The 27,632-nt window shown below is 37.7% G+C and overlaps 1 protein-coding gene and 1 long non-coding RNA gene across 3 annotated transcripts in view; one reads left to right on the top strand and one right to left on the bottom strand.

Moving 5' to 3' along the window:
• LOC306858963 overlaps nucleotides 1–27,632 on the bottom strand; it is a 1,377,007-nt gene that overhangs the window by 438,037 nt on the left and 911,338 nt on the right. Inside the window, exon 2 of the long non-coding RNA XR_013783264.1 lies at nucleotides 9,952–10,009. This is a non-coding gene — a long non-coding RNA (uncharacterized lncRNA). The remainder of the gene's footprint in view (nucleotides 1–9,951; nucleotides 10,010–27,632) is intronic.
• LOC306858927 (uncharacterized protein) lies at nucleotides 1,134–7,404 on the top strand. 2 transcript variants are annotated; one of them, XM_079399734.1, is made up of 4 exons: nucleotides 1,134–1,184; nucleotides 1,729–1,940; nucleotides 5,573–6,971; nucleotides 7,102–7,404. In XM_079399734.1, exons 2-3 carry the CDS (start codon nucleotides 1,787–1,789, stop codon nucleotides 6,439–6,441), a joined length of 1,023 nt encoding a protein of 340 aa, XP_079255860.1. In that variant the 5' UTR covers nucleotides 1,134–1,184; nucleotides 1,729–1,786; the 3' UTR covers nucleotides 6,442–6,971; nucleotides 7,102–7,404. The 2 variants fall into 2 exon arrangements, with proteins under 2 accessions (XP_079255860.1, XP_079255861.1); XM_079399735.1 differs by having other exon boundaries at nucleotides 1,729–1,962.

Here is a 27,632-nt window from a genome sequence, read left to right as displayed (position 1 = left end):
TCTCATTAGGTGTGCTGAAAAAGCAGGAGGTACTTAGGAAGAAATAACCTTTTTTTTTTACTTATTTGAAATAATATTTCTAGTTTTCAATACTGGAAAAATTGTGCAATGTCTGAGAATTTTCTTGACTTTGAACTCCAAATTGCTACAGTAAAATGTTTTTAATATAAAGGTAGTATGGGAGGTCCCTTATAAGAATTGGTTGTTGAGTTTTTGTACTTATTAGAAAGCATAAATGTACAGTTTTATAATTCTATAATTAAAATAATAGCATGCACTTTAAAATTGAGGCAGTAAAATGTTTTCCTCTGATGTATGTATAGAAGATGGGTGTTTTTGTACTTAGAGTACATGTAGATTACACCTCTCTATAAGCCTTTGAAGTATAATATAATGGTACATTTCTCTAAAATGTCTCAGCAAGCTGTTTTCATATGAGGTGTGCATGAAATATGGGATGTCCAATATAAGAACTGATCGTCCATTTCTTCTTTTTAGAAATGGGGTGTTTTTGGGACTCTGAAATGAAACAATAGCACATTATTCTGCAGTAAAAAGGTTTTACATGAGGTATGTATATAGCATGAGACGTCTTATATATGAACTTTTTTTCTTCAACTTATTAGAAGCCCTCTGAAGTAGAAAAATGCAACATTTCTTCAAAACGGTGTAGAAAAAACGATTAATATGAGGTGTGCATTTAGTATGGGACGTCCCGTAAAAGATCTGACCATTCATTTCTTCTGCTTATTAGAAATGAGGACTTTATAGCCCTCTAAAATGTAATAATGTCCCATATCTCAAAAACGCTGCAGTAAAATGCTTTCATATGAGGTGTGCATATAGTATGGGACTTCCCGTATAAGAACTAACCAATCATTTCTTCTACTTATTAGAAACGGGGTCTTAATACCCCTCTAAATCGATTAATGTCCCATATCTCCTTTTCTACGAATCTTGCAAGAATACTTAGGCCTAATACAGATACGTCAAAGACACCAATAAATAACAAGAATATTAAAGCAGATGTACAAAAAACAAAAATCCCGAAAAATGTGATTATATCTCAGTTCTGGGCGTTTAGAAGCGCTCCCTCTGTGTAGACAGCAGCGTGTGAGCAGGACTTTTATTTTGGTGTGGTGATGTGACGTCATGAGCATCGGTTGTGATTCGACTGAAGAGAGGTTTGTGTTTAAAACATTTAACGAGTTGAAACTGTTCAACTTTAAAGTTTTACGAGCGATACAGAATTAATTGTTTAATATACTGTAAAGCTTCATGTAAAAGTTATTAAGGTTATTTAAATCAGTTTATCATAAACGTGTTCAGTCCACTGATCTATGAACTATTAGCGATTCAGTCGCTGGAGAAACCGACTCCGAGTCAACTGAATCAAATGATTCACAAAATGACTCGCAGGCGTCAAAACTCGACACAAACGTGTTTAATGAAGACTTAAACCAAGAGGAAATGTTTTCATTGAAGTGCAGTGTTTTACATGTGATCAGCAAATCATTAGATAACTAACATACATCATAACTACCTAAATGTGAACTTGCATTATAAGGTGTGTTATTTTATGGATGTTTTGAGTGTGTAATCAGGTGAATTAAGTCCATTAACTCTCACTCTGACTCACTCCCTCAGTAGTGTGCTGACTACTGAGCTAGAGCTGATTGAGACACGTCCAGAGATTTAGTTTGGGTTTATTTCTCTTATCTTAAACAGAACTGAGTGTCCAGAAAACTCCTGCTGAAGCGACCGAGATCCAGTCACACTTATAAAGATGGTGTTTATTAAAGAAGAGCGTGAAGACTTCAGGATTGAAGAAGTATTCAGTCTGAAACAAGAAACTGAGGAACAAACAAAGATGGAGTTTATTAAAGATGAGAGTGAAGAAACATTCAGAGTCAAACATGAAGATGCTGAGGAACAAACAGGTTGGTTTTCATTCTCTTAAAGGTAAGGTTAGGCTTATATGGGTAGTTTTTAGTCTGGCCCGCCATGGTATGGTAATGCAGTATTTGCATTCAAATATTTGTGAGCAAGGGATTTTCTGGAATGTACAAACTGCAAAATAATATCATATTGGCGAATGCACGCTCGCCAATCTTCTCATCAGTGGCGCCTGCAGGTGTACGGCTGTACGCACTGTGCCTACCATGAGCGCTCAGACTGACCTCAGATTTGCCTCGCAAACATGTCAGCAGTTAGTAGCTATATGTGTCCCGTATTTCTGTCGACTGAACCAACCATGCCATTAATTATGAATTTTTATCAGTCTTTTGCACGCCAAAGTCAATTTCTGCATATAAATAAAATCGTGCTATACGCATTACGCACCTTCATCATACTCTTACCTTTACGAGCAAAAATGACGGTGTAGTTGAAAGATGTTGAAATGTCTTTATACCATGCACAATATCAAAAAAGACATAGGCTACGGAATGAACGTTTGCCATGGCGCCCCGTGAGGTTGAAGTGACGGGCAAGGTCATTTGCCATCACAAATGCCATAATACTTCGGACACACCTAAAGTTGAGACGTATAATCCCACACAACATGACATGTACAAAGTGCATAAAGGTTAGAGTGGCTTCAATTAATCCAGTGGGTAATTCTAGAAATCCATTCTGTTTGCTTATAAGAGAACAATCACAATGTTTTTCTGAAAGTCAGACTCACAGAGCTTTAACTCCATATCATTGACTTCAGAAACGTTCTTCAGTGGAAAGGCGACCCCCTCGGGCAAGACAGGAACCACACTGTCATGTTCTCCTTGCAGAAGAGACCGCATCATGCTTCCATGCACCTTCTGATAATCCTTTATTTCTTCTAGTATTGTCAGTATATGGACAAACTTTCCATCCCTCACTGCCAATCCACTGGGCTGAACTGGTCTGCAGGGAGTGTGTGCTGTAGCTCCTATCTGTGCTGGGGTGCTGCAAGATGGCATTTGTGCTTCCTGTACAGTATGAGGTGGTGGTCTATTTGGAAAAGATGGGGTAGCTATTGGCATATTCCCAAGCCCCTTTAACAGAAGCCTTCTTGGGGGTTGTGGGGCATCCATTTCCGGATAAAGTGTAGCATTAGTTCTGGCAGGTCACGTTAGTCAAGCTCGCATCAGCTGATCCCGATCTGCATCATCATCACAAGGAATCAGGAATTTAGCGAGTGGAATTCGTCTCCAATGGACTCGCCTCCTATTCATTCAAGTTTGTTAACTTGAACACGTGAATTCACTGCACTGATCATAAGCTGCCGATTTGGAAGTGACTGGGTTAGCATAACTTCACGCATCGCTACATTATTGAAATGGACTCCACGAGTTATGTGACTGAACAAGTTCAGATGGGAACTTCATCCCCAAGAAGGATATCAAGAAATCAAGCATTCTCGCCACACTCGAACGTCTTCACAAGCTAAGTTCCTTTTAATGCTCTTAGGTTATTGGCAACATGCGTGTTGCTATGGCTATCCGCTTAGGCTCATTAGTTGTTTAGTTGGCAATGTGTGATACTATCTGTGTTACTGGCATACACTTGTCGTTGCAATATGCTGTGTTTAAAGGGGGATACAGTGCCATTTCATGCAATCTGAGTTGTTTACACTGTTAAGAGTTGGATTGTTGTGCGCGTGCACGCCACCCAACGCATTTCGTTCATGGTTTGGAAGTCATCGGCAGCGCTGCAGTAGTTACTCGAGAAGAATGTCTCTAAATATATGATTTTGGATGTGAGGAAAGGATAACCTTTTCAGTGTTATGTGAACAGTGGATGCAATTTGCTATTCCGGGGCAGCAACGGAGTTACACAACATGTTTGTTTGTTCCCGTCATTTCGGTGACGAATGTTTTTTTTAACAAGGTACGTTCTGACACTGGATTTGCACATTGTTTGATACTAAAAGATGGAGCAGCCGCAGCAATAAAGATCCCCGTCATGACTAGGAGCTGCTGTTAAACTGCATCAAAGGTCTGTGATTATTGCTAATCGGCTCGTAAGTGCTCTCGACTCTTCAGCTCCGCCCACGGCTCGCCTCCAGGAGCTCGGCTGTTTTCGGAGAGAATCGTAAACTGTTTCTTTCTTTTATAAACCTAATTAAACTGAAGACTCTTCAGAGATGTGAATGATGCAATACTACACTATAGGTTCTCAAGATTCACATGAGATTGGCCGAAACTGTGTGTTATGTCCATTGTAACCTAGTCAAGTCGCCTTTTTTTTTTTTAGTAGGCTACTTACAGCACAGATTTAAGCAGCAGAAAATAATGACCATGGTGCAATCGTAATAATTTCTGCTGCGGCGCAGCTCCAAGAGGAATGGTAAACGGTTGTTGTTCAGTGAAGTCATCTACTCCAAAACCTTGGCTGCTGACATGCTGCTTCTCAGCCAGTGACTTCGCAGGCAGCGTTTGTTCATGAAGGTCATGAAACTGATATCGGACATGCTTTTGAGGCAGCTTAACGGTCAATGATATAGAACAAGCTTATTGATAACTAAGCAGTTATTTAATTTCTTAATACTGATTATTTGCTAGAAATGACTTCAGACACCATCTTTATTTTGCTCAACCACACAGGATTGTGGGTATCAAGGCAGCGAAGGATACATCTGTTCTGCTTTTAATTATCGACCAAATGAATGTATTTCAGGAGGCAGGAAGTAAGGCTAACATTGGATTCGACATGTCTTGATGCCTTCTTTCCTCAAAATGTGTCTTTCAAAGGCAGCATTTTCCAGTTTCGGATGCAGCCTTCATTTCAGCGTTGATTCTGCTCCGGTATCAGACACGCTTGTTCTGTCTAGTCGTTTTGGGGACATGCTTGTTCTTAAGCTCTTGGTTGTATTGGGAACATGCTTGTTCTTTGTTATAGCTGTATTGTCGGGAACACGCTTGTCCCAGAGCTATCTGGTTGTTATTGGAACATGCTTGTTCTAAAAGCTGTAGTTGTACTGGGAACATGCTTTTTCCGGGGCAATCCGGTCGTTATTTGGAACATGCTTGTTCTTAGTTATAGCTGTATTGTTGGGAACACGTTTGTCCCAGAGCTATCTGGCTGTTATTGGAACATGCTTGTTCTAAAAGCTATAGTTGAATTGGAAACATGTTTTTCTTAGCCTATCAGGTGTTTTCTTAGCCTATCAAGCTTTTAAGGTATTGGCAACATTCTTTAGGCTATCTGTTGAAGGCAACATGCTTGTTGCTACAGGTTATGTGGGTTTTGCAAAATATTTGTTTTGGTAATTGGTTAAGGGCAACATTCTTGTTGCTAAAGTCTTTGAGATTTTGCTATCAGTTTGTGTTGGGGGATATCAGCATATGGTTTTGTTTTGGGGGGTTATCGCTGCTCTCCCTGCTCTCATCCATGCTAGGCTGCATGGATGCACAGGGAGTTCTTGCCCAGAACAGAACCATACCGCCAATCCAAACTATATGCTAATTATCAATTATCTTTGACGATAGTGGTCCTGACAGAAATGGACAAAAATGACAAAAATTTGGTATAGCAATTGTCTACTTTACACTGTTACATCAGAGTTTACAAACCATTTTTATGTTTATTTCAGAGTTGATTGAAGAAAACAAGGAGAATGAAGAATTCAGTGAAGTTGAGGAGAAAAATCATGTCAAAACTGGAGAAAACCCTTTGAGTTGCTCTCAAACCAAACAGAAAGATGTGAAAACAGAAAACACTCCGTGTGAAAAGAGTTTGACAAACACGTATCATCTTGAGCGTCACATGAGACTTCATACTGGAGAGAAACCGTTCACTTGTGATCAATGCGGGAAGAGCTTCACTCAATCAACAAACCTTAAGATACACATGAACATCCACACTGGAGAGAAACTGCACAAGTGTTCACACTGTGACAAGAGATTCAGTCGGTCAGGAGACCTGAAAACACATGAGAGGATCCACACTGGAGAGAAACCTTACACATGCGATCAGTGCAGGAAGAGTTTTACACTGAAAGGACATCTTACAGAGCATATGAGAGTTCACACTGGAGAGAAACCGTTCACTTGTGATCAGTGCGGGAAGAATTTCAAACGATCATCAAACCTTAACGAACACATGAACATCCACACGAGAGAGAAACTGCATGCATGTGATCAATGCGGCAAAACATTTTTGAGTGCTTCAAACCTGAAGAAACACCTGAGAGTTCATACAAAGGAGAAGCCATATTCGTGTTATTTGTGTGGAAAGAGCTTTTCATGTCTACAAAATTTAAAGGTACATCAGAAAATACATACTGCTGTGAGAGAGTACATGTGCTTTGAGTGTGAAAAGACTTTCACTTCAGCAAACTGTTTAAAAACACATGAGAGGATTCACACTGGAGCGAAACCATATCACTGCACTGCATGTGGGAAGTGGTTCAATCAATCGTCTGCTCTACACAGACATACCAAAGACAATCACAGTAATTAGATCATTACATGTCTGGTTAGGACAGATTTATCCAGATTATAAGCAACATGACAAAGTCACATTATCTAAAGTTTCACAGTGAATGAAGTTCATATTCAAAACCAGCAGATTCAACTGAGATTCAGATCAACTCAAAAGCCCTATTCGGATGATAAATGTTTCTCCTGACATCTTGAGGTTGAAATAAAATGATAATAGATGATGGACTCACGTGCAGTGGAAGTTCATTCATCATTTCTATGATGTGAAGTTTAAGTATGATATGATGATGATGTTTGTACTGTATGTTTATTATGTTTGAACTGAACTAACAGACATGATCACAGATCAGACTAACAGACTACTGACTTCAGGTACTGCTGGATCATTATTCAGAGGTATCACACGTCTTTACATTGTTCGTTGTTTTATACCTTTCATTTCATTCCCAGTTTCACAGACTTGGTCAGTTTTGTTTGTTTGTTTGTTTTCTTTTTATTGTGTCCATCATCATCTTTCCTGCAGTGATTGTGATTATTGTTGAGTTTGCAGTGTTTGCTGCTCCTGCGGATTCTTCTTCAGATCATCTGTGCAGGAAGAGCTGATGAGTTTTTTCAGCCTCACACAATCCAAATTCTAGCCAGAGGAGAACTGACCCCCGACTGAGCCTGCTCTCACAAGTGTTTTTTTCTTCTTTCTCCATTTGTCTCTGATGGAGTTTGGTTCCTTGCCACTGTCACCTTTGTCTTGGTTAGTTGGGGACACTTAATTTCTGGCAGTATTGTTGATTTGATTGCACAGATGCTACTTGAACTGAGCTGAACGATTACATTGAATCAACAATTAACTGACTTTTACTGGAAAACTGACTGTTCTCTATTGTCCTCTTGCATTATCAGCACAAGTGTTTCCTGTTTAACACATAGCGCTTTACACAATGCAGATTGTGTCAAAGTAGCTTTTAAAATAAAGGTGACTTGATTTAACAATGCTGTGGTGGTTCTCTTTCATAGGTTCACTTATTCTGCCATAGCGTTTGCTATGGGAACACCTTCGGTGTGACGCATATCTGAAGCCCTTATACCATCACGCCATTTTATTGGGCAGTAGCACCTAGCACTGCCCCAAGAATAGATCATGTATATGCTCATATCAGCATGTTACGCACAAATTCATCAGATTTCATCTTCTTCAGGAAGCGGATTATCTGTTGCATTTTGTCGTGTTGTTAGCTACTTTTTAGAAAATGCATCGATCTGTGCGACAGATATTCTGGCTCAGCTGCACGTCTTTTAGCATCAGTCTTAGTACATTAAAGCAGCATTTTAAAATGCTATAAAACTGTTCTCAAGCTTCTAGGGATTTGATTTTGCTTGTCATTTGTTGACATAAATATAAAGATAAAGCGAGTTTGTGACTGTTCACTGAATGTGACCCACAATCTCTGATTCTCCTCCGTGGCCATGGAAAAATTTATATTTATAATGACAACAATTATACTCTCATTTAAAAGTTTCCAACAAAGTAATAGATTGACTCTCTCACACACTTTTATTTGGATAATTTAGCAGCGAGCGTCCAGCGGGTGACACCATTTTCACGGGAATCAGATAAACACAGTAAATTAAATTCTACAAAACCTAAGAGAAAAAAAATCGAATTATCATGCACTGCTATAAATTAGCTTCTCTTCCCTGCAAACGATACAATGAAGAATTAATAATTGTTTAACTTAAAGGCAAAAACAATAGATAAGCAGTTATCCATATAAAGAATAAGTAGTAACCATGGAAACGGACAGCTTATCCTGCTAATATGGCGGTGCCGTCCCGAAATGCAACGCGGAGTGAAAAGAATGTGACGTAACTCCTCATTTTCTATAGGGCTGCACAATATTGGAAAAAACTCACATTGCAATATTTAGTTTTTCTGCTATATATATATTGCGATATGGAAAAAGAAAAGAAATCACCCGATGACTGGAATAGCTCTAATTGGAAAAAATTAAATAAAAATCAATGATTGGGGTGATTATGTAGGTGCATAAATCCGTAAATAAATTACAAACAGAGATAAATATATCAGAACAAAGATACAAATGAAATAAACAGTGCTTTATATTTTTCAGAGAAGTCTAACAGTATTCAGTACAGAAACTGAATAATCAAGTGTAAAATAACACTGCATAGTCTTCAACAATATCCCGTTCCCGGCGTCCATTCAGAGCAACTTATTGACCACCAGTACAGCCTGCACTCAGGACTGTTATGCTTTCTGCATCATTGATTTTATTTGCGGGGTCTGTGCACAGTGATGCTCAGAGCAGGCTGTACCGATGGTGAATATACGGCCCTCAGACAGAACAGGCAGGTTGTCGATCAGTGACAGAGCAGAATAAGGATGGAGCAAAGTGTGGATGATGAAGGACAATAATTACCCTGATGTGTTTGATTAATTGTTTCAGCATGTTTTTTGAACAATAAAATACAATTGCCAGCAAATAAAAGATTCTCAGCCGATGACGTGTTTTATGGGATTTATATGATAGTACACAGAAAATGAATATACACATTTGAATTCATACAGTACATTTATTTGTGTAGCAGTGTAACATGTAAACAGAACAAGAAACTAATTGTTCAGAGAGCCTGAACATATTACATAGTTTTATAGCTTTCAGAGAAAAAGTTCACATCTTGACAATTTGAGCCAAATAACAAAAACAACCGATAAAAATACCAAGTAGATCAGCAGTAACCGTAAAAACAGCAATGCCTTTAAAACCTTAACAATATCTATCCCTACACAGCACACAATATTCCACGCTTTTAAGACCCGTAGAAATATCCTCCCACAAACAGATGTGAGTCTTTTAATTTGTGTGAATTTTCTGGTGAGGCAGCTCTTTAGTGTGAATTCTCATGTGATGATCAAATCCTCGTTTACAGGTGAAATAACATCAGACAGAGCATGCTGCACAACTTCTTGTCCAGACCCTTGTCATTTCTAGGCTGGACTACTGCAATGCTCTTCTGGCTGGACTTCCATCAAGCACAATCAAACCTTTACAAATGATTCAGAATGCAGCAGCACGACTGGTCTTCAACAAGCCCAAAAGAGCCAGAGTAACACCTCTCTTTATCTTCATGCACTGGCTACCAGTCACGGCTCGCGTCAAGTTGAAGACACTGATGCCTGCATATAGAACAGCCACAGGTTCAGCACCCGCCTGCTTCCTCCACTCACTATTACGAATCTACCCCCCCCCCCCCCCCCAGAAGTCTGAGATCTTTATTTCAATGCTTATCTCCATTAATGAGAGTGGAATATTTTATGTAAATCTGTATAGTGAAATGAAAACAGAGTTTAAAATCGTTTACTTCATTACTTTTCTCTCTCCAGGAAAAAAAGTTCATATGCATGGGTCAGAGTTTGCATGCAGGTGCGCAAGTTTGTTTTTATAAATCCCACCTTTTGCGTAGGAAGTGACGTACGCCTCTTTCAGGGCAGGTTTTGTGCGTATGCCTGGACATTTTAACCCTCTGGGCCCTGAGGGTGTTTTGGGGGCCTGGAGAACTTTCGACATGCCCTGACATTTGTGCTTTTTTCAGTTGCTTATAAAAATATAAATAGCTAAAGTGTAATAATATTGTAGCCCAGTTTGTGCTGTTTACAGTGTTATGTTAGCAGCATTTATGTACATGATTGTGTTTTTGAGAAAGCAACGTTTATGCGTGGTTAGTGAAAAATGACTGAAATAAGGCCATAAAACACATACAGATCAATTGTTCACAAGACTTTTGAGAACTGGGTCTTGTAGCCTAGAAATTTTTCTTCAACATGATCTGAAAATCATCTTACTCAGTCATTCAGAGAAAACAATATATTGATTTAAAATTTCTAAGTCACTTTTTGAGTAGAAAGGGTCTATGTGAGAGGGCGTGAACTATCATTGTCTTCTCAGGTGTGAATCACTGCATTGATAAAGGCCTGCATAACGAGCTGCATAATGAGCCATTCAGTCAGGTGTGTGACTGAGAGGGAATTGCTACAAGAAAGAATGTGAGGAAAAAAGAAATGTAGATATTTTTTGCTTGTAGTTTATTTAGAATATAAAGACATATATATATCACATAAAATAACTTGAGATTCACTTGTGAGGGCAGTAAAACAGTTTATTAGGAACAAACAAACAAATCAACAACAGAAGAGTCAAGACATCGTGGGTGCAATATCCAAAACAGGGGCAGGAAACTTTTAACACAGGAAAGCGGGAGACTGCAGAAACTGCATGAGAAAACAAATGGATGTGATTACCTGGCAAAGAAAGAGCAAACATGGTGACTATAATATATATATATATATATGAAGACACTTTGTCCCGTTTAAGAAGAAAATAATTAACAGAAGAAAAGTAATCCAAACTAAATCTCTAGTTCAGCAGTCAGTGCACAGAGTGAGAGTTAATGGACTTAAATTACCTAATGAAACAAAAACAACCAAAACTAGCACTCAAATTAATAAAAAGGACACATTATACACAACCCAGATTTGTGGTTGTAACGGTCAGTATCGGTCGTCAATCAAATTTCGATGTTGAATCAACATTGTTTGGTCGGTACATCAGAACGTTATTATGTCGAAAATAAAACATTGATTCAACGTTGAAATCACGTTGGCTTATCAACCGACACAGCCGACGCATCTGATCGAAATCATACCATCTGATACAGGTTGAAACGTGATTAGAGGAATCGGAGATCTGCGCGTGCACTCTCACAGAGTGGAACAGGCCTGTAACTGTACCCGGGTATCTAAAATGTATTTTTATTCATTATTTTAGGCTATATAGTAGCCTAGTTTATCTGGCTGTCACTAAATATTAGTCGAATGTTTAATGGCCTATATGTTTTAATCATCTTGATATTTTTTTCTGCAGACACACCGCTGGCATATTATATATATATATATATATATATATATATATATATATATATGCTATACCCTATAAGTTATAAAAATTTATTTATTTTTCCTCATTTTTGTCTAAATATTTTTCTTCATTACACCTCTTTTGGTTTTATTTCGTATAAATGCATGTTAAAAATAATTTACTTTGTTATTCAGACGCAAAACGTGAAACTGCAGTCTCATTCACAGCTCTAGGCTATTTATAGCATTTATATAAATATTCGTAAGATACGATACAAATTGCATGGTTGTAGGTGCTCAGTTTTGCTACAATAATTCTAGACGCAATAGATGTACTGTATGCAAATATAAAAAGGGACATAATCAACTGAATATTCAGGGATGCAAAATTATCACCTTTAAATAAAAATGGTCATTTTGAATCTAAAATAGATAATTTGCGTGATCTGTGTAGATCCAAAGAGTTTTTGAAAGTGTGAGTAGTTAGTAAAAGTAGTATTGACTCATTTTAGGTACCTGCTGAAATTGACTTCTTTCAAATGCTCCTGTGTGTATATTTGTGGTTTGGAATTAGTCAAATGTGCTTGGGAAAAAAAAAATCTGATCAGAATATTGACTGGCTATCGACTATAATGCACGCTCTGTATAATCCATTCACAATTGGTATAATAACAACCACATTCACCCAATTACAGGAGTCAATCTGCTAAAACGTTCTGCAAATCACTTCTTAAATTGCTATGATTGAGATTGGTTTCGTTGTGTAAATGCAGACTAATAGACTAGCAACAGCAAAATTTAGCAGCTTCAACATTTAGATTAAAACTTAAAGCACTGTTTTCACGTTGGTTTTTTTGTTTAAAATAGACCTATATGATGTGACCGATCGCCCACTAAATAGCAGATGGCATATTTTACATGTTATTTCCATTAATAAAGATTAGAAATGTACATAAAATGTTGCCATTTTATATGAAAATATACAAAAGATCATATTTTTGATGCAAGTAATTTAAAAAGTACCCCCAAACACCGCACAACTTTAAAGAAAATGTAATTATGGAGTGATATTACATTACGTATAAAGAAGCAATTAAAAATTAACTTTATTGTCTGCGAGTGATGTTACATCTACATCACCTTTTTCAAACCTGACCTGATAAATTGACTTGATCTTTTTTTTTTTTTTATATTCAATTGATTATTCTCAATAAATTTACCAGGATTCATTTGTTAGCATTAGTAGATATTAGCAGAGGTGTTTGTGTTGCACATCATAGAAGACAATGTTAGCATCCGATCATTTTAACTGTTGGAGAAAACTGGTTAATTTTAAGCGCTTTTTGCGCTATTTTCATCGTCCAGGTTTACATTGTGTTGACGTCACAAATCGTGACGTGGCAATGGACTGTAGTACATCGATGACGCGTCGGTGACTATTTAATTATTCATGAGACTGCATGTTCTTATCCTATGAGAAGACGCTTTGCTTAATTATTCACAACAGCGTGTGTTGATTTGCTATGGCAGACCCAGAGCCGTTGAGAAACAGAGTTGCGACACTCCCATAGGCTTCAGGAACTTAGGAATGCGGAAGTAAAGCGTGTCATGGAGCAGCCAATAGTTTCAGCATTGAAGCCCATTCATTTCAGTGCTTCTCAAGCACAGTCAACAGAAATTTGAGAAAATTACAGCATTTCTTGCCATTTTAACGCATTAGTTTACCTCTCTGAAATCTGACCAGTAGTTGTATTTTATGAAACGCGTTATAGTTAATGTTTATTTTTAGATAATAGGCAGTATATGCTATATTTGCAGTTAGATAACATGGATATATTATATAATAAAATATTTTGATGAATACAGTTGGTTGCCTTTTTTATTTTGAAATATTTGCAAAACTTAAATTGACATTTTTTTCATTTACATTTAGTCATTTAGCAGACGCTTTTATCCAAAGCGACTTACAATATAGAAGCAAACAGACCAACGAAAGAGCAACAAAATACAAGTTTTTAAATAAATATAAATAAATAGAATAGGTATTATGCTAGTATTAATTGGTGGCGAAAAAGATGTCTTTAGATGTTTTTTTTGAAAATGGCTAAAACCATTTCTAGAATTCATTGATATTCACTTGTGTATGGATATTGTATCTTATGTTTTTACATAATATTGCATTAAAATGTGAATAATAGACCATAGATGAAGAAATATATATTAATACAATAACACATTTTGCATACTGATTAGATTTCTTATACTCTTTGAATAAGCATAATTTATTTCATCATTAGTCTGCACATCCACATGAATAAGTGTAACACAAAAACACACAAAGTCATGCCTCAAGTCTCCAATCTTTATTAAGCAGTTTACACTATTTATACTTTGCATAGAAAGAAATGTAACCGCCTTATCCTGTGTGTTACATTGTACTATGTTTGTACTCCTCCATAGTTAAACAAGAAAAACCCATTAATATTATTTCCATGAAACTCCACAGACAAAATGCTACTATCAGTGTATTAAATTAATTAATCAATGGACGTTTTGTGTTAATATTTGCCGGAAAATGCTGCAAGTATACACGCTGTTGTTGTCTGACCCGATTAATCCCATTCAACCCTATTGTTTGGAACTCTTGAGAGCTCCATGAAGCACGTGACCGCGCGGCGAGATCAAAGCGTTTCGCAACTGTTTCTCAACGGCTCTGGTGAGAACTAACCAGTGCTGAAACAGGGGGTTTCGTGACCCTTTAACTAGGCCTACATTGGCTAACATGAACCATAGTATAAATCATTATTACAGCCGTATTTAAATTTTTTATTATTTTTTTTATTAAAAGTTGCACTTATTAATTGTATTAAATCATCGTACAGATTAAGCCTCGTCATCTTCCACTGTCAGTTGCGCTCGTTCCTGATGCATGTCCTCAACCTGACAAATCACATAAGCATCGAGTCTGAGAAGGAGGGGCGGGAGGAAGAATATTTTGAATTTGGACCGTAGTACTCATTTCAACCATTAGCTGACAATATTACATACTGCACCTTTAACTAATGTTAACAAAGGAGTCCTTTACATAAGTTTGAGATTAGTGGCAATGTTAGTTTGTTATATCGAAAGAGTATAGCATGATAATATAAATTGTAGGCTGGTTAAACAAATATCCTGTGTTGTCTACTTCTGAAAATAATAATAATATTGATGTTTCAGAAAACTCGAAGCTCTAAGTGATGAATTGCAACAAAGGAGCAAGAAACTGAACACCGAATATGACAGAAATGATACAACTCTCAGTGGTCTAATAAAGAAACTGAAAGACATCACTACTGAACTTGAATCCATGCACAAGGAAACAACAGTGGGCAGTTTGGTTGGATCAACATTAGGAGCAGCTGGAGGACTCACAGCACTAGTGGGTCTGGGTTTTGGTGCTTCTTTAGCTATTACTGCTGTTGGTGTTGGAATAGCTGGAGGAGTAACAGGTGCAACATATAACATCATTAACATGATCAAGCAGAAAGACCTGCGACAGACTATTGAGAAGATCATCAGTGATTTCCAGAACACAATCAGCCCAATGATTGAGCACCTGACTGCAATTTCTAACACCATAGAAGAGCTTCAGCAGGAGAAACAGATGTTTTCTGTTCAAAATAAGGCGATACTGACATGTGTGAGATCCGTGAAAACCTTTTCGAGCATTACAAAACTTTTAACTGTACTTAAAACTGCTCAAATTGGGAAAACAGCTGCAAGAGCTGCAAAAACTCTCAGAACGATTGGGAAAATATCTGGCATAATCTCAGCTCTATTTCTTATTCTTGATGCTTACAGTATTTATTGTGATAGCAGAGAGCTCTCTGAAATGAATAACCCAGCAGACGAGAGAAAAGCAGAAGAAATGAAATCAGAAACTCTGAAATTCATTGATCAGAGAGAAACAGCTGCTGAATTTCAGGAGACTCTGGATGAAATTAAAAGTGCCAAAGACAATATTAACACAGCGTTAAATTCACAGAGAATGTGTGAATTACAGAAGGTATACATTATACTTCTTATTGTGTTTTATTTTTTTAATAATTATTTTTAATATGTAATTAAATGTATCCTCTTATAATAGTCTCTCAAAAATTGTATTAGTATTTTTGATGAGCAACTGTTTGCATGTGGTACTGGCTGATAAGTCCTGATTATCATTCGTTACTATTGAAGTAATTGAAGTATTTGCAATTGTCAGTGCACAAGATAGTACAAAACAAACTTGATTAAAATGCACAATACACAAGTCTTGCAGACTAGGGTGAAGTCAGAATATACAGAGTCAGACATCGGTCCCAAATCGTGCTATTTTAGGAAACTTTGGATGGCCAACTGTAACGTTACGTGGCGCGGCATGATTTTGAACAGCTGTTGGGTGCCGAGAATAGACTTGATCGAGCAAACGGTCATAATTTATGAATCATAACCCACCAAATGGGCTAGTGATCTGATGTGTTACCCACTTGACTTCACTGGAGCTATAATAATCTATAATCAGTGCTTGCTGTCTGAAGGTGTTATCATTTTTTCTGTTGAACTTCTAACCCTGCCTTGTGCGGCTTCTGTAGCAGAGGCACGAGCAGCGGAGGCAAACACAGGCAGGGAAAGTGATGGGAGGGCTCTGTATAGGACTCTATAGAGAGGCTTGTGAATTCCCTAGTTGTTTTTATAAATAATTGTTTACTTTTATCAGATTGTGGATTTAAATGTATATTAACGCATTTTCAAAGATTATTTTTTGTCAAGGTTTATATATTCCCCGGGCGCCGCAGCATTGGCTGCCCACTGCTCCGGGTGTGTGTTCACTACTGTGTGTGTGTGTGTGTCTACACTTGGATGGGTTAAATGCAGAGCAAAAATTCAGCGTATGTGACACCACTTCCCTTTCCCTATATTTTATTTGTTGTTGTTGTTTTACATGTTGGTCTGATCTTGAGCTGTGTAAGTTTTGTCATTATTATTACTACATTCAAACCTGAAAACAGAACGCATTTTGTTACACAAAACATTAAAATTCTATAAAATTGTAACAAAAATGAACGGGAATGCTTTATCAGAGCTTAATCCTTCTGGGTCTGATCTGATTTTAACCTCTTATTTCAGTCTTCTGGCTCATTTTGGCTATATGGTTATAGCCATAATTCATTTGAGTGTATAAGTGTGTGTGTGTGTGTGTGTGTGTGTAATTTTATCTGGTGATGTGACTGAGTGAGAGTGGAGTCTGGCGATTCTGTAACAACAGTATTTATATGTTTGTTTGTTTGTGTTTAATGCCATGCCAGCTTCTACGGCTATTTTCATTGTTTTTAAAATGTATTTTCCCTAAAATATTACAACTGTACCTGGCCTAACTCTGTTATAAAATCTCTATATAAATAAAAACGTTTTCTCACATGATTAAAACCGGCACAATCTAATAAAACATCAGCGATAAAGGGTTTTGACAGAGAGAACATGTTGGTGTCACGTGTTGGTTTCTGTTTAGTTCCTGTTTGTCCGTTTTTGGGTTTTCCTGTTCTAGTTTAGTTAACCATTGTTTATTATCTCCACCTGATTTGCATTAATAATCTTGTTTGCTCCTTTTGGTCCATTTCCTTTATAAGTCCTCAGTTCTGTCCTTTTCTTTGTCTCAGTTTAATGTTAATAAATGGATTTACGTGCGTTGATGCTACTTCGTTCTCCTGATCGTTTGTTCTTTTAAGTCTACATCCACAGTCCATAACAGTTGGAGGATCTTCTCCTAGTATTAAAACATCTTGGAATGACCAATTCTACAGCTGGTATAAACAATCTGGTCCAATCATTTGGTAAATTGATAGAATTTGTTTTTCAACAGTATTAGTATATACTGTAGTAGTATTAGTATATACTGAATAGTATTTAAATGAGACCCTGGACCACAAAACCAGTCTTAAGTGTCAATTTTTCCATTGGTGTATGGTCTGTTAGGATCGGACTATATTTGGTCGAGATACAACTATTTGAAAATCTAGAATCCGAGGTTGCAAAAAAACAAAATACTGAGAAAATCACCTTTAAAGTTGTCCAATTGAAGTTCTTAGCAATGCATATTACTAATCAAAAATTAAGTTTTGATATATTTACGGTAGAAAATGTACAAAATATCTTCATGGAACATGATCTTTACTTAATATTCTAATGATTTTTGGCATAAAATCAAAATCTATAATTTTTACCCATACAGTGTATTTTTGGCCATTGCTACAAATATCCCGTGCAACTTAAGTCTGGTTTTGTGGTCCAGGGTCATACTGTAGTGTAATGTTATGCATGTTATAGATAGTATTTATGCATAAAGGAACTTAAACTCGCCACTGAAGGACACTGGAAATATGAGTTTCAACAATGTGGATTGTGTTCATTTAAATGAGGTTCAAATGCATGTATTATCACAGCTTTATTCAGTGTCTGTATGTGTAATGTCTTCAGGGGATTATTCATTTGAACAGTTGCTGGAACCAAGCGTGAGGCCAGAAATGTTTAAGTGGGTGGGTCGACATAAAACCGGTTGGGCAAGGTGCGTGTAAGAAAACTGCATCATTGCCAACAGAAAAAACAGCACAAATGTTCAATGCACAACACTTCTGTAGGCTATCATGTCATTTGCAGACAGTCCCTCTGATGGTGATGACGTAACACCATTCCATAGACATGAACATGTTTTTAAGCCTTTCAAAAACATCGACTTCCGCAGACAAATGTATTGTAGGTACTGCTCATTATAGTCGGTAATGAAAATGAATTGTTTTTAAATGCATATTAACCAAGCTATTGAACATGGAAGTCCGAATGTGCGAATATAAAACCAGCTTTACCGCAGTCACACGCATGTGTTGGAGGAATAACTTCTGCTATTTAACTGATTACAGATCTCTAAGATGCTGCTGTATTGAACATGGAACCTGATGACTAATTTAATTGACTTTAATTGAATTTAATTTGATTGACTAACTCATTTTTTGTTCCCTGTCCTTTTGCTTTATTTGATGTTTGATTCATTGTGGGTTCCCTCTTACGTTATACTCCATGGTCCCCAAAAATACATAATTAAAATGCGTTATATATTTAGATTGAATGGAAGATACAGATAGTACTGCATGTTAGCTTGCTTGTTGTGCCCAAGAGCATATTTATTTAAGCCCATATATCTTATTAACAGGAAACTACGCTTCTAAGCACAGGTCGAGAGCTGTAGTTCCAACCACGTACGTTTGCGACGCTGTTTGTGTTTTCTGGAAACACCGAATCGTTGAATTATGCTGGTAACGACAGAACTTGCAACCATAGTTGGCTAACGATGCTTTTGGGAAACGCACCCCTGCTTGATTTTAAGAATATGTCTATCTCTAATAATATAGTATGGTTTTCTGTGTCCTCTGCAGAACTGGTGAAGTCATAAAAACATCATTTTTTCTTAGTGGTGTGATCGTTTGACATTGTGTGCTTTGATTTCTATTTGGATTGATTTTGTCTACAATTTTTAAAATCAAAACCATTGACACTTTAGATTTTCATTTCCAATTTATTGTAACATCCAAGAAAATAAAAAGCAACAATCAATTCAATGCAATATCATTGTGGATATTGCCATTGTTTCATCACAAATAGTGCTGAAATTCCCCAGTTGTCCCAAGAAATTCCAGAAAGAGCTATTTTCAAAATAAATAATGCATGTCACGATAATTCCATAACATAAAACCAAGAGTAATGGTAATGTCTCAAAACACCAGACAATAGAGTTTTCATAACATTGTAGCTTTGTATGTGACACATGGGAGAAAAAATTCTGCAGAGTTTACAGAGTTTCGTTCCATAGCAGAAGCAAAAGCATGAACAGCATGCTAGACAGAACCGGTGAAACGGCAGAAGATGGTTTTGCTACAGGTGCCTGGGTGGTTGAATCTTGCCGTTCCACTGAAAGTGTAAGAAAACAAATATAAATCAGCAACAAATCATTTACTTTCAAAAATCATTTGAGAAATATAGGAACTCACCAACAATAACACTGGAAGGAATCAGAGAACCAAGGAACGCTCTTGATTCAGCAACTGATGTCTTAAGTTGATTTTCAATAACTCTTGCCTTTGGAAGCACGGTCTCATTTTTAAAAATAAGTTCTGTATCCACACCAACTGAACCAGGCCTGCAGAAAAAAAATCAAATAACATAAAACAAAACAGACATGAAAATAGCTAAATTACTACAATGAAAGTGCAGGTGTGAAATTGCTAACTCTCTTGATTTTTAATTGGATATCAGTATCAATATTCACTTAGTAAAAATATGTAATACATTACAGTAAATCAGGTTATTTAAGGTTATTTGTGATTCAATGAGGGTTGCACAATTTGGCAAACGAACACTTGTGATTTGTGCGATATGATTTCATCTCATATGAAAATGTCTCATTGCTGCTGACACATTCAGGCAAAAAGAACAGAGACAACTGCTGAAATAGAAATAGTGTAGCCAGAGGTGTAAAGTATTTGAGTAAATGTAATTAATTACTGTACTTAAGTTTCTTTTTGGATACTCTGTAGTTGTACTGCATATCAAAGATATTAGCTTTGATGGGCTACGGTTAGGGAATATTATTTGGTGTCTAACATAGCATAATCAGATGCATCTTTTTTGTAGTAACTCCATCATTCAATATGTTTTAAATTAACTGCATGCCATTTAGCAACACAAGTTATCCAGCTTTATTAATATGATATTCTAATATCGACAGAGAAACATTATAACAATGTTTAACACACAAATGTATTAAGTATGATTGTGATCTAGGAATGCGGTTGGAAACCCCTGGTCTAATGGGGAGCAAAAATCTACTATTTATTTCCCTGCAAAAGAAAGAAATATCCACAATCTGACTTGTGATGCAGCTTGCAATCATAATCACACTATGTTAATTTGTTTGACCAAAGGAGAACTATGCGACTGAGCCTGATTTCTCCCAAGGTTTTTTTCTTCCATTTCTGTCACCTGATTTAGTTTTGCTTCCTTACCACCATCGCCTTTGGCTTGCTTGGTTGGGGACACTTAATATTCATAAATATTATTGACTTGACTGCACTGACAGTATTGGATGATAACTGAACTGAGCTGGACGAAGACATCACTGTTTTCTGCAGAGATGAACAAGAAAGAAAGAAGAGGACAAAAGAGAGTAGAAAGGTAATAAATGAGAGCCTTGTTACATACCAGAATCCCTTCACAAAGGCTCTGAGGAAGTCGGGCCCATAATATTCCCGGTAGACTCGAGTCAGCTACAGAAACACATAGAAATGCGCAGACTTAAGTTATGAATAACACTCTCTATAGATGTAGTCTGGACAGAATTAATCAAATAAAACTATTTTAATATTACTAAAATATTTCTTAATGCACCTCAATACTGATGTTGATGGCCAGAGTCTGGTACTCCACAGAAGCAGGGTTTCTGAAAGCTTCAATAAAGATAATTTGCAAACGGATCTGCAGAATAACGACTCTCTCGCCTAGCACTGCTGGACCTGTGGTAGTTGATAGATGAGTGGTTGCTGTGGTAGTTTTAGTTGATAGATGAGTGGTTTCTGTTGTAGGTGATGGAGTGGTTGCTGTTGTAGGGGGTGGATGAGTGGTTTCTGTTGTAGGTGATGGAGTGGTTGCTGTTGTAGGGGATGGATGAGTGGTTTCTGTTGTAGGGGATGGATGAGTGGTTTCTGTTGTAGGGGATGGATGAGTGGTTTCTGTTGTAGGTGATGGAGTGGTTGCTGTTGTAGGGGATGGATGAGTGGTTTCTGTTGTAGGTGATGGAGTGGTTGCTGTTGTAGGTGATGGATGAGTGGTTTCTGTTGTAGGCGATGGATGAGTGGTTTCTGTTGTAGGTGATGGATGAGTGGTTTCTGCTGTAGGGGATGGATGAGTGGTTTCTGCTGTAGGGGATGGATGAGTGGTTTCTGTTGTAGGTGATGGATGAGTGGTTTCTGTTGTAGGTGATGGAGTGGTTGCTGTTGTAGGGGATGGATGAGTGGTTTCTGTTGTAGGTGATGGATGAGTGGTTTCTGTTGTAGGGGATGGATGAGTGGTTTCTGTTGTAGGTGATGGAGTGGTTGCTGTTGTAGGGGATGGATGAGTGGTTTCTGTTGTAGGGGATGGATGAGTGGTTTCTGCTGTAGGGGATGGATGAGTGGTTTCTGTTGTAGGTGATGGATGAGTGGTTTCTGTTGTAGGTGATGGAGTGGTTGCTGTTGTAGGGGATGGATGAGTGGTTTCTGTTGTAGGTGATGGATGAGTGGTTTCTGTTGTAGGGGATGGATGAGTGGTTTCTGTTGTAGGTGATGGAGTGGTTGCTGTTGTAGGGGATGGATGAGTGGTTTCTGTTGTAGGTGATGGATGAGTGGTTTCTGCTGTAGGGGATGGATGAGTGGTTTCTGTTGTAGAGGATGGATGAGAGGTTTCTGTTGTAGGGGATGGAGTGGTTTCTGTTGTAGAGGATGGATGAGAGGTTTCTGTTGTAGGCGATGGATGAGTGGTTTCTGTTGTAGGTGATGGATGAGTGGTTTCTGTTGTAGGGGATGGATGAGTGGTTTCTGTTGTAGGTGATGGAGTGGTTGCTGTTGTAGGGGATGGATGAGTGGTTTCTGTTGTAGGTGATGGATGAGTGGTTTCTGTTGTAGGGGAGGGATGAGTGGTTTCTGTTGTAGGTGATGGATGAGTGGTTTCTGCTGTAGGGGATGGATGAGTGGTTTCTGTTGTAGGTGATGGAGTGGTTTCTGTTGTAGGTGATGGATGAGTGGTTTCTGTTGTAGGTGATGGAGTGGTTTCTGTTGTAGGAGATGGATGAGTGGTTTCTGTTGTAGGTGATGGAGTGGTTGCTGTTGTAGGTGATGGAGTGGTTACTGTTATAGGTGATGGAGTGGTTTCTGTTGTAGGTGATGGAGTGGTTTCTGTTGTAGGTGATGGAGTGGTTTCTGTTGTAGGGGATGGATGAGTGGTTTCTGTTGTAGGTGATGGAGTGGTTTCTGTTGTAGGTGATGGAGTGGTTTCTGTTGTAGGTGATGGAGTGGTTGCTGTTGTAGGGGATCGAGTGGTTGCTGTTGTAGGGGATGGATGAGTGGTTTCTGTTGTAGGGGATGGAGTGGTTGCTGTTGTAGGTGATGGAGTGGTTGCTGTTGTAGGGGATGGATGAGTGGTTTCTGTTGTAGGGGATGGAGTGGTTGCTGTTGTAGGTGATGGAGTGGTTTCTGTTGTAGGTGATGGAGTGGTTTCTGTTGTAGGTGATGGAGTGGTTGCTGTTGTAGGTGATGGAGTGGTTGCTGTTGTAGGTGATGGAGTGGTTTCTGTTGTAGGGGATGGAGTGGTTGCTGTTGTAGGTGATGGAGTGGTTGCTGTTGTAGGGGATGGATGAGTGGTTTCTGTTGTAGGTGATGGAGTGGTTTCTGTTGTAGGTGATGGAGTGGTTGCTGTTGTAGGTGATGGAGTGGTTGCTGTTGTAGGTGATGGATGAGTGGTTTCTTCCACTGAAACAACAAAACAGAACTACTCTGTAATGTCCTATCAAAATAAAGGCATACAGTTCAAAAATAAATATTTATTGCTCGGTTTCACAGACAACATTTAAAGCTAGTCCCAGACTAAATTACATGTTGGAGCAGTCATAACTTAAAATAACTTGCATTGAAGTATCAGTATCAGTGTCAGTGCCATTGATTTGTCTCAAGACAAAGGCACACTATTAACAGATTCTTATAAGACATTTTTATAATAGCAATTTAAATATCCTAATTTAACTAAGGCCTAGTCCTGGCTTAAGCTAAGCCCTGTCTGTGAAACTGGAACGAAAAGTAATAGCAACTAAAATAGCCTACTACATTAGACACACATTCTACTATATGTATATTAAAATTATTTAAACCTTGTATGATATGATACCAGAATAAATGAAATAAGCATAAACACAAATCAAACAGCTGCATTGCCGTCTCTGTACGCATCTCTCAGAACCATTGAAATAATTAACAAAGTTGGACTACTGAATCATACACTATTTGAATGTTTTAAAAGTTAGATGATGAGAGGCTACATGATATTTATCTGTCTCACTCTCTCTTGGAGATAGCATTTATGTATTCTTTCTTTATTTATTTTTTTATAGTTTGTTCTTTAATCTTTGTTTTATTTTCCTCAAGAAAATATACTATTTCTATTATTTAAATTTACTATCATTGCTTTACTTAAAAGATACTGTATGTACTGTAAGTATTTATCGAGATTGGGAAAGGTCCTCCAGCAAGAACTTAAACTCAGGTCGCCCAAAGCACAACTGCACTAAATCTTGAATCACTGCCTACGAGGCTATCGGCTCTGACAGTTAGAACATATTTAAGCCAGAGGTGTCCAAACTCAGTCCTGGGGGGCCACTGTCCTGCAGAGTTTAGCTCCAATTTGTCTAAACACACCTACCTAGAATTTTTTAAATAAGCTTAGCAAGACCTTGATTAGCTGGTTCAGGTGTTTAATTGGGTTTGGAGCTAAACTCTGCAGGACAGTGGCCCACCAGGAGCAGGACTGGACACCCCTGATTTAATAATTAAAACAATTACTTTAGGAATTATTCAAGATACATTTGTTTGATGCACTTCTGGTTAAAGCCCTGCCCACTTCTGGTTTTATCTGAGTACAGATATGAATAATTTTTTATAGTGCTACAGATACAGATATTCGTTCTGCTGCACACCTCTAACTCAGACCACATAGTACAGTTATTTTGCATGTTACATTATGTCCCAATAAATGTCAGGGGGTATTTTTGACTACTGCATAATATTCTTAATATTTCCAAATAAAAATAAATTAAAAGATTTAACTAAAGTTAAAACCATTCATCCTATTCGTTTTTTTTTTGTGTGCAAATTTCATACTTTTCAAATGAGGAACGTCACCAAAAAAGACCTACCCAATCCATTGATGTAGGCCTCCAGAACAGCTGTGATCTCCTGCTGTCTCTGTGAGGTCATCTGATTAAGGACACTGCTCAGAGCCTCAAAACTACAAAGGAAAGACTGAATTAAAAGGAATCTAAGGACGGTGCTAGTTTCTCACCACTCACAAAACCGCATCAAGAAATGTCCTTGCATTTTTATTTACAATGTTATGAGAAACACAATTGCTGCACAGCTGGACCATTTAGGGAGTGGTACATACATGATGTGGAAGGCGTTGCGGTCTGTGTTTAATATTACTCTCTGAAGCATCTCTGCAGTCAAGCTGGGCAAGACTGGAATCAGTTTCACTTTGAACCAGGAATCCCAGTCATAGATACTAAAGTCATCAAAATGAAGACTGATGACATTGAAGGTTCGAGTCATCATGATGTCCCTCACCGCAAGATTGATGTCCAAAGCCTAGAGAACATGACAAACAGAAAGCAATATTTCCATCACAAAATGCCCTTTCCTGAACATTAACTCACTTTTACTTACTATTTCAATATGACTCTTATTTGAGACACTAGATGTGAATTATTTTTTATTTTTTTTGTGCGAAATCTGTGTCTTTTCCACTTGGACAAAAAAAGTTTAATCAACATTTTTAAATATCAATGAAATGAAGACAAGAGGACAAAATTACAAGAAATGTCCATTTAAATTACCTTAAAATTACAAGAAATTGTATATTTATTTTCAACCCTGTTACAGACACAAGCACTACTGGTAATACTTTATTTTAAGGTGTCCATAATACAGAGTAATTACCTAGTTACAGTATAGATACACACACAGCAAAATCTCCGGTGTCAAATTAACACCGCTCAGTATCTATATGGGTCCACACTACAGAGAGTAAATAAGTACAACTGAAGCTGTGTTAAAGTTAATGAGGTAATTAAGAGATTCATTGAGTGATGATTGACCATTATTGAACACGCCTGATGTTAACACAGAACACAGAAAATAAAAAAAAATAAGTCACCATTATAGTGGTCAGTGTTTACTTTAGTTGGGCTCTTGACCCTTGACTTTTTATTTGGCTGTTATAACTGAATTATAACAGCCAGACAAGCAAAGAGCAAAAGTCATCAGGTGGTGATGATTATGGTGACCCATACTCAGAATTTGTGCTCTGCAATTAACCCATCCAAAGTACACACACACACATACCCGTGTAAAGTGGGCAGCTATTTATCCTTTATGCTAAAGTTGGGGGTACAGTGCTTAAGGGCACCTCAGTCGTGGGAATTGAGGGTGGAGAGAGCGCTGTATATTCACTCACTGCCAGACCTGAGACTTGAACTCACAACCTTTGGATTACGAGTCCGACTCTCTAACCATTAGGCCACAACTTCCCCGTAGTGACCTGACTCTTTGTTGGTAGCTCAGTCAGGGGGCCAGTACTCCTCTGGCCAGAATTATGAATCATTAATTCCTAATTAATGATATCATAATGAACTCTACAGCATCACTGAACCGAATTTAACGAGTGGAATAGAGATGTGGCCCAATTAAGAGTGAGCGCTCCCTTCTGAACTGTCTGAATCACATGTGTGCCACAAGTACTGCATGTAAGCGGGTTTATTTATTTTCTATTGCTCATTTATGTTGTTTTTGGTTTAATAAGTAAGGCGTTTGACAGTAGGACATTTGTGGAAGACAGTTATATGAGTTCACCTTGAGTTTGGAATAAAGCTGTGAAACGCCAACTGTCAACCGACCCCACTAAGTGTGGCGCGCATCAGAAATCAGCCCACACACACTTAATGTAGATATGAATGCCCAAAGAAGGTAATCGCCACAGGTGGATAGTAATGAAGTTCATTTACTTGATTACTGTACTTAAGTACACCTTTTGAGTACCTGTACTTTACCTGAGTATTATTTTTTCAAACATTGATATTTGCCTACAAAACAACCACAGGCTCTGCACCCCTCTACCTCCATTCACTGCTCCAGACTTATGTGCCTCTAGAAGCTTGCATTCTGCCATGCCTAGAAGACGCATTATAGTGCCACCCCAAAGAGGCACAAAATCGCTTTCATGGACTTTTACATTAACTGTTCCCTCCTGGTGGAATGACCTGCCCAACTCAATCCCAGCAGCTGAATCCTTAGCCATCATCAAGAAACGGCTAAAACACATCTCTTCCATCTATACTTGACCTGTTAACTCAAGCACTCTCTATTCTATTTCTATTCATCTACTCGTTTTCTTTTTACTTATTTATATAAAAAAACACTTGATCCTTTAACACTTGCACTCTTTACGATACTTGCTTTCTTTAATTTAAAATTTAAAAAATAGAGCCTCTAACACTAGTATTCTTTATTCTTTTTCTATTCTGTCTACTTGTTTTCTTTTAATCTATTATACAAAAAACAAAAACCTTGCTAGTTGTACTGCGTTTGGCTAACTGAGACTTATCACAGCACTTACATATTATTGCTCTTTTGTTTGCTTCTATTGTCCTCATTTGTGCCTAAATGTAAATTATATAAAAAACAATCTTTATGACAATAATTAATTCTGACTTTATAATAAACTGCCAAGTGTCTGCTTTCAAATGAGAGCATGTGTATGCTTTTAGTCCAAAAGCATCATGAACTGTATCTGTTTTAGTTTAGGTATGCCATTTCTTGTGATTTGAAAGTTGGGGTGCAGGCTAACAGGTTAAGTATGTTGATCCTAGATGCACTTCATATGCAGCTTTTGTGTTGCCTCTGAATCAGCAAGAGGACATGGTTTCATACGCTAATGAATTCATTAATTTCAAGTGTTCTGTATGGACATCATAACCACGTTTAATCATACTAATGCTGAAAACTATAAACCCTAGTAGTTTTAAGTATTATTTCTTGTAAATGTTTTGAATTATACCTTACTTTGGCTTATTCCATGGTCTGTCTGAAAATGGTAGTTTTGTGAATATGTTTGAGATGGTGAATATGAGCCAGATGCTGAATGTACGGTGGAAGTGCGTTCTGACGATGACGGCGATGGTACAATCATCTGCTCAAACTGAACCCTTCTTAGTTTCAAAAGGTAACGAAATATGCTTTATTTTTTTCTTCTGTAATGGTTCTTAAAATATCAAGCAAGTTTTTTGCTATTGCAGCAGTTAGAGATCCCTCCGTGCTGGATATATAGGTCCGGGTCGGACCTGAATATGTAATAATGATAGGCGAAACATTAAGGGTTAATCACATTTGTCCGGTTAGTGCCTTCGGTGTGAT

Source organism: Barbus barbus, assembly GCF_936440315.1.
Source record: "Barbus barbus genome assembly, chromosome: 39".
In the NCBI taxonomy this organism is placed as follows: Eukaryota; Metazoa; Chordata; class Actinopteri; order Cypriniformes; family Cyprinidae; genus Barbus; species Barbus barbus.
Note: the sequence above shows the minus strand (reverse complement) of the source record. Positions and strands in the feature narration are given on the sequence as shown.